This window comes from Vulpes vulpes, chromosome 7 (genome assembly GCF_048418805.1).
Source record: "Vulpes vulpes isolate BD-2025 chromosome 7, VulVul3, whole genome shotgun sequence".
NCBI classification, from domain to species: domain Eukaryota; kingdom Metazoa; phylum Chordata; class Mammalia; order Carnivora; family Canidae; genus Vulpes; species Vulpes vulpes.
In genome coordinates this window covers 102,030,633-102,045,597 of record NC_132786.1, presented here as the reverse complement: position 1 = coordinate 102,045,597, position 14,965 = coordinate 102,030,633, and the positions used below count along the sequence as shown (strand labels likewise).

The following is a 14,965-nucleotide window of genomic DNA, read 5'->3' as shown; positions in this document are numbered from 1 at the left end:
GAGCAATTCTCCTGGGGACGTGCCCCCACCCCAAATAAATATTCAAGGTTGGTTGGTGCTTAACACACTTAATCCCTTTTAGCAGGTAATTTCAAACTCTACTAGCAACTAAACTAGTATGTATCTTTTGATTAGGTAGAAATTTCAGATCTTTTCTCTCTCCTTTTGCAGGTTGCCCAGAGAAAAATTCAGGAAATTTTGACTCAGGTAAAGCAGCACCAACAGCAGAAAGCTCTGCAAAGTGGACCACCTCAGTCAAGACGGAAGTAAAGGCTCAGGAAACAGCCCACCACAGAGGCAGACGCCAAACCAAAGACAGATTGCTTAACCAACAGATGGGCGCTGAACCCCTAATATCCAGAATTACATGCACAAGTTTTTACCTAGCCAGTTGTTTCTGAGGACCAGGCAACTTTTGAACTCCTGTCTCTGTGAGAATGTATACTTTATGCTCTCTGAAATGTATGACACCCAGCTTTAAAAAAATAAAAAAATAAAAAAATAAGGGGGGGGGGAGGGAAAGAGAGGAGCTCTGCACTTCCCTTTTGTTGTATTCTCAGTGTAACAAATATTCTAATTTTTCTTAATATACCCCCCTATTGCCAGAAATTGGCTTAATGATGCATTCACTAAATTCATAAAATATAGTAGATTGCTCCCAAATCCAGTTGTTAAAATTGGATCAGAATAGAATGATTACAAGAACTTAAATGGTAAGCTATTAGCATAGAACAACTGTTCTCAGTTTTATTTTTATCTAACACTAACATGAATAACCTAAGGGAAGTGCTGAATGGTGTTGGCAGGGGTATTAAATGTGCATTTTTACTCAACTACCTCAGGTATTCAGTAATGCAATGAAAGCAAAATTGTTTCTGTTTTTGTTTTTTGTTTTTGTTTTTGTTTTTTGTTTTTTGGAAAATTTTATATACTTTATAAAGATAAAAGTCCAACAGTTTTTTAAAAAACTTAATTAGCTGACAGGAAAATAACAGAAAATTTTTACTTCTGGCTGGTGACCGTAAAGCTGGAAAATTAATTTCAGGTTTTTTGAGGCTTTTGACACCATTAGTTGGAAAATCCAATAAATGTTCAGTGATACGGAGCAGTGCCTATATTTGGAGAGCAGCAATACCATTTCATTTTTCGTTTATGGTAGGGAACCTTTTCGATGGTACTAACAGAGCAAAGTGGTTGCAGGAGGTTTTGGAACGGCTAGTTTAAAAGGCTTCGGGAGACTTCAGTTTTTTTGTTTGGCTATGTGATTAAATGCATAAAAATGCTTTGTGCTTTAGACTATCACTACCTAAAGTGCATCGATGATAGATGCAGCCCCTGTGGACTTTAAACTGGTAAAAAGCAAGCTTCAGCTGGTCTTAATGGGATGCTTAGTTTGCCAACACACTTCAGACCAGTTGGTCTACACTTTGAGCGGACCCCAACAGAATTGCTTTGTGAAGACTAAGGGGGTACTCAGACGGTGTGACAGTGTTTAAAGGCAATATCAAGGCTACATCTCCATGTGCCAGGCACTGTCATGAGCCTCACTAAGCTATTTTGAAGATTTTTAAACAATGATAAATCAAGAAAACTGTAAGGCCACCTAAAATATTATATAAAATACAGCAGGATTTCTATATTCTCTGCAACTAGTTATTTGAAAATAAGTCAAAAAGTAGAGAATACCAGGAACCAATTTTTGGAATATAATTTGAATGACTGTGATATAACACATTTGACCTTTGATCTACAATACTGAATTCATGTGCCCATTCCTTAACTTGATGGCAAAGCCCAGTATGTACAATTATGTGGGTGTGGGTGGTCTCCAAGGCCACACTGCTCTCAGAATTATGTGTTGCTTTTGTTCATTTAATGATCAGTCATCGCATTATGCTGATCTGAAGGGCATACATATATAATAACCCTTTAAAAAATATGGCCTCCTTTGTATTTCAAGGTGAATTTCTACAGACTAGGTAAGTTTTTCTGAAGATAACTGTTATCAATTAGACATTTTGAAAATGACTTGAAATGTTTTCCTAAATGTTTTCAGAAAACCAGTTTATTTTGTAGTGTTAGCCAAAAAGTGCCCTTTGTCACACAATTCATTTAGCATTCATAATTTTTTCATATAATGAATTGCAAAAATAAAATCAGACTGGCTTTCTGGTTGGATTTCAGGTGAGATGTGCTTATTAGGCCAGAGCTCTTCCTCAGTGTTTGATTTTTCCCATGTTTTTTGTTGTTTATATATATATATATAGAACATATATATATATGTATGTACACACATACAGATAGGTGCTGCATTTATATTTGCTGGTTTAAAATTCTGTCATATTTCACTTCTAGCCTTTTAGTGTGGCAAATCATGTTTTACTTTTAATTAAGCAATGGTAATGGAGTATCTAATTCTGTAATTGAGTTTTGTACTCACCGCACATGGATCATTCCTCATCTGTAATGTGCCCCAAATGCAGCTTCTTTTTCCAGATACCTTGATGCAGAATAAAGTTTTTCATCATTAGGTGCAGCCTGGTATATGGTATGTTTTATTTATGGTTTTTCAAATGTGAATGTTCAAATTTAGTTAAACTGTAAAAAATATTTTTAGTAATATTGTGTCTCAGTTTACCACTAGATACTGGTGCTTACATTATTTTCTCCATTCCACAGTACTTACTGTGGATTTTGCTAATACTGTGCCTCTGAAGTAAAAACTAGGTTTTAAGGAATAAGACCAATGGAGTGGTAGGTGTCTTTTATTTATTTATTTTTTAAGGCTATCCCATTCTACAGAATAAGATTTACACTTAGGCGAAATTAAACTGAGCAGAGCACAGGGGCCAGTGTTAACTCTGGGGAATCCTGCTAGGATCTTAGGAATAAAAACAATATATTAAAATTTTAGTTTGATAAAAATTAAAAAAATAAAAAAATAAAAAATAAAATAAAATTTTAGTTTGAATGTACCGATTCTTGCTGTGAGAGCTCACTTACCTACAATTTCCACATTTCATTTAGCCCAAGTGCCAATAGATAAGGCTTGTTTTGACAACAACCTGACCAATCAGGTGATTGATATAGCTCAATCAGAGCTATATTTTTAAAAAGTGACTCAATCCAAATCTGATAATGACTAAAGTAGTTCATATCATTTTATTCTCATTTGAACTCCACTGGAGTCAGGGATGAAGAAGTGTCCTCTTCTATTCCAAGAATGAAGTCTTCAGGTAATGTCTCGGGTGCTATCTGTGCTAACTGGTCATCATATGAACGTAGGGTCCATAATTTCTCTAATTCATAGGTTTCTCTGGTTTCTGGAAGCATCAAATGAATCACCATGCTGCCTATCAATCAAGGACAGATAAGAGTTAAAATGAAGAAACAGTTCTTTAGCTTTTATTCTTGTGTTCTCATAAACCTCTGCGATAGAACAATGGTTGTTAAAGTATGGACCCCAGATCAGGATTATGCAGGAATTTACTAGAAATGGAAAATATGGATATCTTTCCTACAACAATACCATAGAAATGATGCTGTGCTTTTCTCGGTGCATCATACAGGAAGTACATGATAGCAATCTTTAAGATTCCTGGTGATGTTAACTATCCAAGTGACTAAAGTAGGCTCTGCCAAATTACTTGTCAAAGACAATTCTCCATGGGTATCACATTTCTTTTTGGAGTCTCACATTTCTGCATATCCTATGAGCAAAGCATGGATTGCCTTTTGATTCTAGACTATCTTTTCAAGGATGATTATGTAGTGAATGGTTTCAGAGGCTGTCTCCCCTCACAGCAAAGGACAGGTTTACTTATAGCATTGGTTCTCAGGACATTTTTGATTTTCACAAATGGGGCTAGAGAGTAGAAGGGAGACTGTTAAACATCCTACAATGCACAGGATATATATCCCCCCTCCCACCCAAATCACCTGGTCCAAAATATTGAGAGTGACAAAGGGAAGAAACCCTGGCTTAGATAGAGCCTTAGCAGAAAAAGTGTCCTCCACCACAGTAACCATGGGTCTGCTTCTGGCATATAAAAGATGTACTACCCTAATCTCATGAAGGTCCCTCTCTTAGAACTTTGTCTGCAGATGTCATCTGGCCCTGTGTTTCTCTTTAGAAACAGCTCAGGGAACCTGGTGGAAAACAAAAATACTCCTGCTGGCTAGCTACTCTTACTGCAATCGGTAATAAAACTGTTTCATCTCTAACCCAGGACTAGCCTTTCATCTCTCACCAATACCCATGAAACTGGGTGGTTAACTTGTTAGTTATGAGCAGATAAAATCTCAGATCCATCACAGTTCTTGACAATTACTGTTTTTCTTTTTGTAATAAGTATCTTGTGGGGAAATACTGTAAAACTATGTATATATTAATACCCAAATTTGTTAGGTCTTTTCAAAATTCCAGTCCTCTACTCTTCCTTCTCAGGACCTGCAATGCCCTTTGCCTTCACCTCATCTGTCATTCTAGGCCAGATTTATGTGCACCCCAAGCCTTCTACCACCACTGAGGAATGCTTCTCATCTCTACCATGTTATCCACCCTGTTCTCCACCATCTTTCTGACCTGCCTGGCTTGTTCTATACATACCACATTAGGTAAGGATTTCACAGGTGAATAAGACCTCCTGGGTTATAATTAAAATTTACTGTAAACAAATACCAAAAATTTACATGAAAAACAATTTGATCTCAATCCTTCTGCAACTGAAAATAGTTCAAGATTAGGACAAAACAAATATCTGTAAAATACGTCAAAATAACTTACCGAAGTCCATGCAGAGCCAGTCATCAGTGTCTTTCCCTTCAATCTTAACATGAGGCTCGCTTTTACTTTTCAGGTATTTGTACTGAAAAAAAAAAAAAAAACAGGTTATATATTAAGGTGGGGAATGAGGAAGTCTCTGTTCTCACTGAGATAGTCTGGGGGGGAGGGGTATCTTTCTTGATCTTAATTTGGGAACTAGCCTACTCATTCCTCTTAACTATACCCCATGATAAATTAGTTTCCTCAACTTTTCCCCCACCCCTAAATCCTACCTACTCCTATACATTCCTACTGAATCCTCTCCAAACCCTTTTGAAAGGCCATCCTACTCATATCCACCAAAGTGTCTCTGAGGCAGAGAAGCCAAGCTCACTCAATATCTGGTCCTCACCTGCATCAACCACCTTCATGACCATGTTCATGGGATTTTATCATCCCATATCTTCATTCCCAACAGGTCTTATGAATGATCCAAAACAAAAGATATACTAGTTCAGGCAAAATAGACTTTAGATCAAAAAATATTATGAGACAAGAAAACCAATACAATGATAAAAGGACCAAATAACCCAGATGATATAACAATTATAAACATGTAACACCGGGATCCCTGGGTGGCACAGCTGTTTAGCGCCTGCCTTTGGCCCAGGGCGCAATCCTGGAGACCCGGGATCAAGTCCCACGTCGGGCTCCCGGTGCATGGAGCCTGCTTCTCCCTCTGCCTGTGTCTCTGCCTCTCTCTCTCTGTGTGACTATAATTAATTAATTAATTAATAAAAACATGTAACACCAAAAATCAGAACTCCTAAACATATGGAAACATTGACAGAACTGAAGGGAGACACGGATGATAATAATATGGAAGACTTAATACTCCATTTTCAATAATGGATAAAAAGCAGGCAAGGTTAATATAGAAATAGATGACTTAAACAATACTACAGACTAACAAACATTAATAAAATATTCCACCCAACAGCAGAATACACATTTTTCTAAAGTGCACATGTAACATTCTCCAGGATAGATATGTTAGGCTACAGAACAACTCTAAATAAAGTTTAAAAGATTGACATAAAGTATATTTTCTAATCACAATGAAATGAAACTAGAAATCAACAGAAGGAAAACCAGAAAAGCCAAACAATGAGTCAAAGAAGATCTCACAAAATTAGAAAATATCTTGAGACAAAGGAGATTAAAATACAACATACCAAAACTTACTGGGATGTAGTCAAAATACTGTTAGGAGGGAAATTTTTTTTTTAATTTCTGTTTTGTTTTAAAAGATTTACTCATTTGACAGAGACAGCATGAGTGCACAAGCAGGGGGAGCTCCAGAGGGAGAGGGAGAAGCAGGCTACCCACCAAGCAGGGAGCCCAATACAGGGTTCAACTCCAGGACCCTGGATCATGACCCGAGCCAAAGTCAGTTGCTTAACTGACAATCCACCCAGGTACCCCTTAAGAGGGAAATTTGTAGCTAGATATGCTTCCATGAAAAAAAGAAAGCTCCCAAATCAACAACCTAAATTTATACCTTAAAGAACTACGAAATTAAACTGAAAGCTAGTAGAAAGAAGGAAACAATGATCAGAGGAAACCAAAATTGACAAAAATCCATGGAACCAAGATTCGGGCCTTGGAAAAGATAAAATTGACAAAGCTTTAGGAAGACCAAGAAAAAACAGAAAACCCAAATAACTAAAATCCAAAACAAGCACGGGAACTCGACTTCTTAAAAAAGGAACTGAGTACTATGAACAACTAACTATGCACCAGCAAACTGGATAATTTAGACAAAATGGACAAATTCCTGCAAACACACAACTTACCAAGATTAAATTGGGATTGAAAGAGTCATTAAGAACTCCAAACACTATATCTCAATTAAAAGGACGAAACAAAGAGGAACAAAATCTCGCAGCAAAAAAAAGCCCTGACCTGATGGTTTTACTGGTGAATTCTACCAAACATTTAAACAAAAGCTAACACAAATTCTTCTCAAACTCTTCCAAAAAAATCGAAGAGGGAACATTTCGGAACTCATTCTATGAAACTACCATTACCTGGTACCAAGGCCAAAGACCCTACCAAAAAAAAAAAAGAAAGAAAGAAAGAATGAAAGACAAACTACAGACCAATATCCTTGAAGAACTCCGATGCAAAAATCCTCAATAAACTACTACCAAGCCCAATTCAACAGCATATTAAAAGAATTATACATCATGACTGAGTGGGATTTATTCCTGCAATGTAAGGATAGTTCCACATGAAAATCAATCAATACAATAAACCACATTAACAAAATGAAAAAAGCCACAGGATAAAAAAAATTTATGCAGAAAAGCATCTGACAAAATTCAACACTCTTTCATGATAAAAAGACTTAACATAGGGATGTCTGGGTGGCTCAGCAGTTAAGCATCTGCCTTTGGCTCAGGGTGTGGTCCTGGAGTCCTAGGATCGAATCCCATATTGGGATTCTCTGCCTGTGTCTCTGCCTATCTCTCTGTCTCTCATGAATAAATAAATAAAATCTTTAAAAAAATTTACTCAACAAAGAATAAAAAACTACCTCAAGATAATAAAGGTCATACATGAAAAGCCCACAGCTATTATCCTACTACTCAATAGCAAAAGACAAAATTTTTCCTCTGAGATCAGGAACAAGACATGAATGCCCACTTTTGCCATTTCTTTCAATACAGTACTGGAAGTTCTGGCCAGAGAAGTTAGAGCAAGGGAGGGGAAAAAAAAAAAGGTAACCAAATTGGAAAAGAAAAAATAAAATTATCAAAGTTTACAGACAACATGACTTACATGTATAAAACCCTAAATATTCCAAAAAACCACGTTTAAAATAAATGAATTCAGCAAAGTTATAGGATACCAAATTAACATGCCAAATCAGCTTTGTTTCTATATACTACCTAATCAACAACCTGAAGAGGAAATTAACAATTCCATTTACAATGGAATCAAAAAGAATAAAATACTTAGCAATAAACTTAAGCATGGAGACAAAAGACTTTACACTGAAAATTACAAGATGTTGGTAAAGAAATTAAAGAAGACACCAACAAATAGCACTGTGTATTCATGGACTAGAAAACTTAATAGCCTTGAGATACCAGTACTACCTACCCAAAGGCATCTATTGATTCAAAGCAATTCCTATCAAAATACCAGTGGCTTTTTTTTTTTTTTTTGCAGGAGTAGAAAATTCCATCCTAAAATTTATTTTTTTTTTAATTTTTTTTTATTTATTTATGATAGTCACAGAGAGAGAGAGGCAGAGACACAGGCAGAGGGAGAAGCAGGCTCCATGCACCAGGAGCCCGATGTGGGATTCGATCCCGGGTCTCCAGGATCGCGCCCTGGGCCAAAGGCAGGCGCCAAACCGCTGCGCCACTCAGGGATCCCCCATCCTAAAATTTATATGTAATCTAAAAGGACCCCAAATAGCCAAAAACAATCTTGAAATGGAAAAACACAGATGGAGCTCTCAACTTACTGATTTCAAAACTAACTACAAAGCTATTAGTAATCAAAACAGTGAGCAAGCGGGGCACCTGAGTTTCTCAGCTGGTTAAGCATCCGACTCTTGGTTTCAGCCCAGGTCATGATCTCAGGGTCATGAGACTGAGCCCCTTGATGGGCTACATGCTCAGTACAGTCTACTCAAGATGCTGTCCCTTCGCCTATCCCCCAACCCATGCATGTTTGCATGCATGCATGCTCTCTCTCTCAAATAAATAAAAATATTTTTTAAAAGGGAGGGGAGGCTCAGCGGTTGAGTGTTTGCCTTTGGCTCAGGGCGTGATCTCGGAGCCCCAGGCTCGAGTCCCACATCAGGTTCCTGGCATGGAGCCTGCTTCTCCCTCTGCCTATGTCTCTGCCTTTGTGTGTCTCTCATGAATAAATAAAATCTTAAAAAAAAAAGGGGGGGGTCTCCTGGGTGGCTCATTGGTTACGTACCTGCCTTTGGCTTAGATCATGATCCAGGGTCCTGGGATGGAGCTCTCCCTCGGGCTCCCTGATCCACAAGGAGCCTGCTTCTCCCTCTGCCCCACTGCCCGACCCCCTCACTGTTTTTGTGTGCGCACTCTCTCAAAATCTTAAAAACCAAATAGTGAACAAGGGGAGACCAATGGAATAAAAGAAAGAACCCATACAGTCAAACAATTTTCAACAGGGTGCCAAGTCCATTAAATAGGAAAAGGGCAGTCTTTTTAACATATGGCGCTGGGAAAACTAGATACCTACAAAGCTGAACACTTACTTTACACCATCTACAAAAATGAACTTAAGACAGATCAAAGACCTAAACCTATGACCTAAAACTTTTAGAAGAAACAAAGTAGAAAGGCTTCATGACACATGACCCTGAATTTGGCAATGATTTCTTGGATATGACACCAAAGGCAGAAGTACAACAATAAATAAACTGAACTTTATCAAAATTAACAACTTTTGTGCATCAAAGGACATTATCAACAGTAAGATAATCTAAAGAAAGAGAAAATATTTGCAAATCACGTATTTGTTTGGGGTTAATATCCAGAATACATACAGAACTCCTACAACTTCACAACAAAAACAACCCAGCCTGATTAAAACATAGACAAAAGACTTCTTTAGGCATTCTTCCAAAGATATACAAATGGCCAGTAATGTGAGAGGATGCTCGAACTAATCATTAGGGAAGTGCAAATCAAAACCATAATTCGATGCCACTTGACACCCATTAGGATTACTATAATCAAAAACCCAGGGGGATCCCTGGGTGGCTCAGCGGTTTGGCGCCTGCCTTTGGCCCAGGGCGTGATCCTGGAGTCCCGGGATCAAGCCCCACGTCGGGCTCCCTGCATGGAGCCTGCTTCTCCCTCTGCCTGTGTCTCTGCCTCTCTCTCTCTCTCTCTCTGTCTGTCTCTCATGAATTAAAAAAAAAAAAAAAAAAAACAGAAAATAAGTGTTCACAAAGATACAGAGAAACTGGAACCCTTGTGAACTCCTGGTGGTAATGTAAAGTGGTGTGGCCACTAAGGAAAAGAGTAGGGTGGTTCTTCAAAGACTTAAAAGCGGAATTACCATGATCCAGCAATTCCACTCCTTAAATTAAAAGCAGGGACATGAACAGACATTTCTACACTCATGTTTATAGCAGCAATATTCACAATCTCCAAAAGGAAGAAGCAACCCAAATGAAAATCAATGGACAAATAGACAAAATGTCATATATACACACAATAAAACAGCCTTAAAAACATGAAATTCTGACACAAGCCACAACATGGATGAACCTTGAAAACATTATGCTAAGTGAAATAAGCCAGTTATGAATGGACAAATATGGTATGATTCCACTCACATGAGTGGAATTCATAGTAATTGAATTCATGGACACAGAAAGCAGAATGGTGGTTGCCAGGGTTAAAATTACTGTTTAATGTGTATAGAGTTTCAGTTTTGCAAGATGAAAAACATTTTGGAGATAGATGGTGGCAAATGCACAATGATGTGAATGTAACTAATGCCACTTAACTGCACACTTTTAAAAAATGGTTAAAATATAAAACCTCTCATTCCCTTTAAAACTCCAAGTGCAATGATCACTTCTAAGTCTTCATCTTACTCTGTCCCACTAGAACATCTAACAAAGATCCTGGGGCCCTGTCTTACAACTCTTCTCTACACTCTCTCTTGGTTTTCTTTGTGTCTCTCCAACTATTCCTTTTTTGGAATCTTCCTTTGCTTTGCCGTTTTGCACCAAGGTTCTGTTTTCAGTCCCCTTCTTATTCTTACCACCTTTCTCTATAAAAACCTAATTTTCCTTTGGTCTTAACTGTCCCTCCTATGACCAATTTTCAACAAGCTAAGAGAGGTTATGCGCCCCTGCAGAGTGTTATCAAAATCAGTTAAAATGCCTCCAAGTATATTCCTCACTCTGATTTCTATTCAGGCTGATTAGAAAATGAACTGCCTTCCCTTTCCTCAACTAGACCTGTGAATTCAGAGGATGAGGACTAGATCTTTTTCATCTTTCCAATACCCAGCACAGCGCCTGGAAACACTGGACACATTCAAACATTTGAATTAAATACAGGCCAACAGGGTTCAACAGAACTGCTTGCAATTATGGAAACGTTTTCTAGTTGTGCTGTACAACTATGTGCTGCAGCCATTAGCCACATGTGGCCACTGAGTACCTGAAATATGGCTAGTACGACTGAAGAACTGAATTATTAATTTATAATTAGTCACATGGGGCTAGTGGCTACCACAATAAACAGTGTTGCTCTAGAAATTCCTCTGGGTTATACTGTCTTCTAGCCTGCCTCAAATTATTTATTTTTGTATTTTTACTTTTATTTTTTATTCATTCATTCATTTAATGACCACAAGAGACAAGAATTAGAAATATCCTGACTTGGGCAGCCCGGGTGGCTCAGTGGTTTAGCGCCGGCTTCAGCTCGAGCCCCATGTTGGGCTCCCTGCATGGAGCCTGCTTCTCCCTCTGCCTGTGTCTCTGCCTCTCTCTCTGTGTCTCTCATCAATAAATAAATAAAATCATAAAAAAAAATAACCCTGACTCATCTGTCCCTGTAACTTTCACTATCAACGAACATAAAACATGCAAAAACTGAGAATTTGGGCTTCTTACATCATCTCATATGATGGATTTACTTTTTAAGTGTTGCTCCTCAACATGATGCACCTACACTCTTCCGTTAATGATTCCAAAGAGAAAAGAAAGCGTCCTACCATTTTCACAATGTAGTAGGCCATGGCATGCAAGTGTCGGGTGGAAGTTCCGCTACCAATCACAAAGTAATCTGTATATTTCAATTCTGGAGGAACCTTGATCACACAAATGTCTCTTGCATTTTCTTGCCTCAGCAGTGAAACCAGCATATCGATGTCAAACTTGGGGCCAGGATGATCTGAAACGCACAAAGATTCACTTGCGTTAGGTAGCCACGTAGAAGACGCTGCATGCACCGAGATGGAGCAGCTAACCATGAAACTGTCCTCCGTGAGGGTGTTTAAAGTGTTGAAAGACAGCAGGGTCCAGGCCTCCGGGAAGCTAAACCTGGGCAGGGTTTTCACATGCCATCACTCAACTTTTAGGTCACACACAGCCACCATACATCCTTTGCTATTTTATTTACCACATGCAAGTAAGACCATACGTCCACAACAAATGACTTTGCGAATACCCGAGGAAATGAGCAACACACCTCACACATACACAGAACTACAATTGTGAGCTGGAAAGGTTCTTAGGTAATATCTTGTCCACAACCTTCACTTGACAGCCGAAGAAAATTAGGCCTCCCAGAATAAATGCGTGGGCTCCAAGCCAACCAATGAGAGCTGAAACTTTAATAGGATTTTCTTTTTTTTTTTTTTTTAAGATTTTATTTACTTATTCATTAGAGACAGAGAGAGAGAGACAGAGAGAGAGCAGAGGGAGAAGCAGGCTCCATGCAGGAAGCCCAACAGGGGACTCGATCTCAGGACTCCAGGATCACGCCCTGGGCCGAAGGCAGGCGCTAAACCGCTGAGCCACCCTGGCTGCCCCTTAAGACGATTTTCATTTTGGATGAAACGTTTTCTTGTAAAGCCACTCGGGTTATGTAGCAACTGTGACCTGTGAAAACTTTCTTCTGTAGAAATCTGCACAGTCTGTTCCTTACCTGGCAGTATTAGGACCTGTGAATGTACAGCTGTCTGAAGCGGATGTAAATGTAAAGCGGATCCCCCAGAACCCAGCGGCTAAGTCCACTAAGACCTCTCCCTCTCACACCCCAACCTTCCACAGATGTGATCTGCTCGCAACCTCTCAAATTTCTAAAGACTTGGAGTGATCAGAGGACCTTCACCAGGCCCCAGCTCGTCCCCAGAATCCTCCCGCCCTAACATTCTCTGGAGCCCGCTCCTCGGGGCCCGGGGACCGTGAGGCTGTGCGCCCAGGGTCCGGTGAGGCCAGTCACGCCCGGGGTTTGGGCGACGTCAGCTCTTCCCTCGGCCTGTCTTACACGCGAAGTCGGCGCCAACATGCTGGAGGCCCCCTCCGGCTCTGGAGCTGTGGCTTTGGGAATTCAGGAGAAAGGCGTAAACAGGGGGCCTCAGAGCCCCCTCGGCAGAGACCCGGCTCCGGGTTGCCCCGAGGTCCCGCCGCGGCCGCCGCCGCCGCCGCCGCCGCCCGCCGCCAGGCCCGTACCTGCTGCGCCGGACTCCGGGCGCCCCTGACCCGCGGCGCCCTCCGCCCGCTCCTCCAGGCCCGGCCCGCCGTGCAGGCCGCGCGCGCGGTCCAGGCCCAGGCAGGCCCGACCGAGCGCCGGGGCCGCCGGAAGCCGCCCCAAGGCCAGCAGCCGAAGCCGGGGCCCCGAGCCCGCCGCCGGCCCCGCGCCCGGGGACAGGGCCCCGCACCGCAGCAGCGAGCCGAGCCGCCGCGCCACGCAGCCCCGACAGCCCATCGCGGTCGCCGAGCGACGGCTCACGGGGCGGGACTCAACGGAGGCCGAGCAGGTCCCCCGGCTTTCCATTGGCCGCCATTGCGCGGAGACCTAGGGAGTTGACGTAAGGGCGTGGGCGGGGCCGGGGCGGCGGTGGGCGTGGCCAGGCGGCGGTGGGCGGAGTCTGGAGGCCTGTGGGCCGGGCGGTGACCCGGCCGCGCGGATCTGGGACTGGGTTCTGTAGGAGCCCGGGGGCTAGTATTGGTCTTGTCTACGCCCTAATTCAATGCGCTGCATTGTCCCCTCTCTCTTTTATTATTATTTTTTTTAAGATTTTACTTATTTTGGGTAGCCCGGGTGGCTCAGCGGTTTAGCGCCGCCTTCGGCCCAGGGCGTGATCCTGGAGACCCAGGATCGAGTCCCGCGTCGGGCTCCCTGCATGGAGCCTGCTTCTCCCTCTGCCTGTGTCTCTGCCTCTCTCTCTCTCTCTCTGCGTCTGTCATGAATAAACAAATAAAATCTTCTTTAAAAAAGATTTTATTTGTTTATTCATGAATAAATTAAATCTTTTTAAAAAATATTTTATTTTAAATATTTTAAATCTTTTTTAAAATATTGTATTTATTTATTCAATATTTATTCATGAATAAATAAAATCTTTTTAAAATACTTTAAATCTGTTAAAAATATTCATGAATAAAATCTTTTTTTAAATATTTTATTTGACTATTCATGAATAAATCTTTTTTACAAGATTTTATTTATTCATGAATAAATAAATCTTTTTTAAAAAATATTTATTTATTCATGAGAGACACACAGAGAGAGGCAGAGACACAGGCAGAGGGAGAAGCAGGCTCCATGCAGGGAGCCCGAAGTGGGGTTCGATCCTGCGACTCCAGGATCCCGACCCGGGCCGAAGGCGGCACTAAACCATTGAGCTGCGCATCTCTGTTTTAATCTGTCTCCCTCCACTGGAATGTAAACTGCATGAAGGCAGAAATTTTTGTTTTGTTTTGAACTTGTCTCCACAGAGCCGAAAAACAGCTGGTATTGAATGTATGGAAGTTGCTGCTGTTGATTATGATGAGGGATAGAAGCAAAAAAATGTTCACCTTGGGCCCAGAAGGTTGCCCTATAGCTTGCATAGTTCTGATAAGGATCAAATACATGCTGGTTGCTACATTCACAAAGGGTCTCATGATTGCCGGTACTTCTCACCAATAGTTAATATCTAGCGGAATGATAACCACCAAAGAAATCTTGTGAAAGTCGTTTTATTAGTAGAAGTTCAAAGAAGACATGATCTAATACTCCCTGCTCATCCCCTCTTCCCTCCCCCTTGAGCACTGAGCATATAAGGAACAGCTTCACACGGCAGAAGTGCAGCTCTTTCTGTCCACAAGTTCTGTTCCCATGCTACTTAAATAAACTTCATAAGTTGCATCCTAAAATGTCTCAAGAATTCTTTCTTGACCATGGAGCTTAACAATCCTGCAACAATTTTTTTTAAAGATTTTTATTTATTTATTTATGAGAGACACACAGAGAGAGAGAGAGAGAGAGAGGCAGAGACACAGGCAGAGGGAGAAGCAGGCTCCATGCAGGGAGCCTGACATGGGACTTGATCCGGGGTCTCCAGGATCAGGCCCTGAAGTGAAGGCGGCGCTAAACCGCTGAGCCACCTGGGCTGCCCAATCCTGCAACAATTAAA

At 40.9% G+C, this 14,965-nt stretch overlaps 2 protein-coding genes across 2 annotated transcripts in view; one reads left to right on the top strand and one right to left on the bottom strand.

Annotated features, from left to right (window-relative positions):
- Window positions 1-2,536, top strand: part of IGF2BP3 (insulin like growth factor 2 mRNA binding protein 3) — a 149,940-nt gene extending 147,404 nt beyond the window's left edge. Inside the window, exon 15 of the mRNA XM_072764544.1 lies at window positions 172-2,536. Coding sequence (XP_072620645.1) covers window positions 172-270 — 99 coding nt within the window. The 3' untranslated portion in view covers window positions 271-2,536. The remainder of the gene's footprint in view (window positions 1-171) is intronic.
- Window positions 2,537-2,747: 211 nt separating this feature from the next.
- On the bottom strand, window positions 2,748-13,364 carry MALSU1 (mitochondrial assembly of ribosomal large subunit 1). Its single transcript, XM_072764545.1, has 4 exons — window positions 13,017-13,364; window positions 11,555-11,733; window positions 4,787-4,868; window positions 2,748-3,353 (listed from the first exon to the last, which is right to left on the bottom strand). Exons 1-4 carry the CDS (start codon window positions 13,339-13,341, stop codon window positions 3,169-3,171), a joined length of 771 nt encoding a protein of 256 aa, XP_072620646.1. The 5' UTR covers window positions 13,342-13,364; the 3' UTR covers window positions 2,748-3,168.
- Between the last annotated feature and the right edge of the window lie 1,601 nt (window positions 13,365-14,965).

Bases quoted from the DNA above. Each gene is read 5' to 3' on its own strand.
- MALSU1 (XM_072764545.1), bottom strand. From the start codon at position 13,341: ATGGAAAGCCGGGGGACCTGCTCGGCCTCCGTTGAGTCCCGCCCCGTG. The intron at 4,869-11,554 runs GTAGGACGCTTT...TTTTTTTTTCAG, and splicing joins CCTACTACATTGTGAAAATG to TACAAATACCTGAAAAGTAA. The intron at 3,354-4,786 runs GTAAGTTATTTT...CTTGATTGATAG, and splicing joins CTGGCTCTGCATGGACTTCG to GCAGCATGGTGATTCATTTG.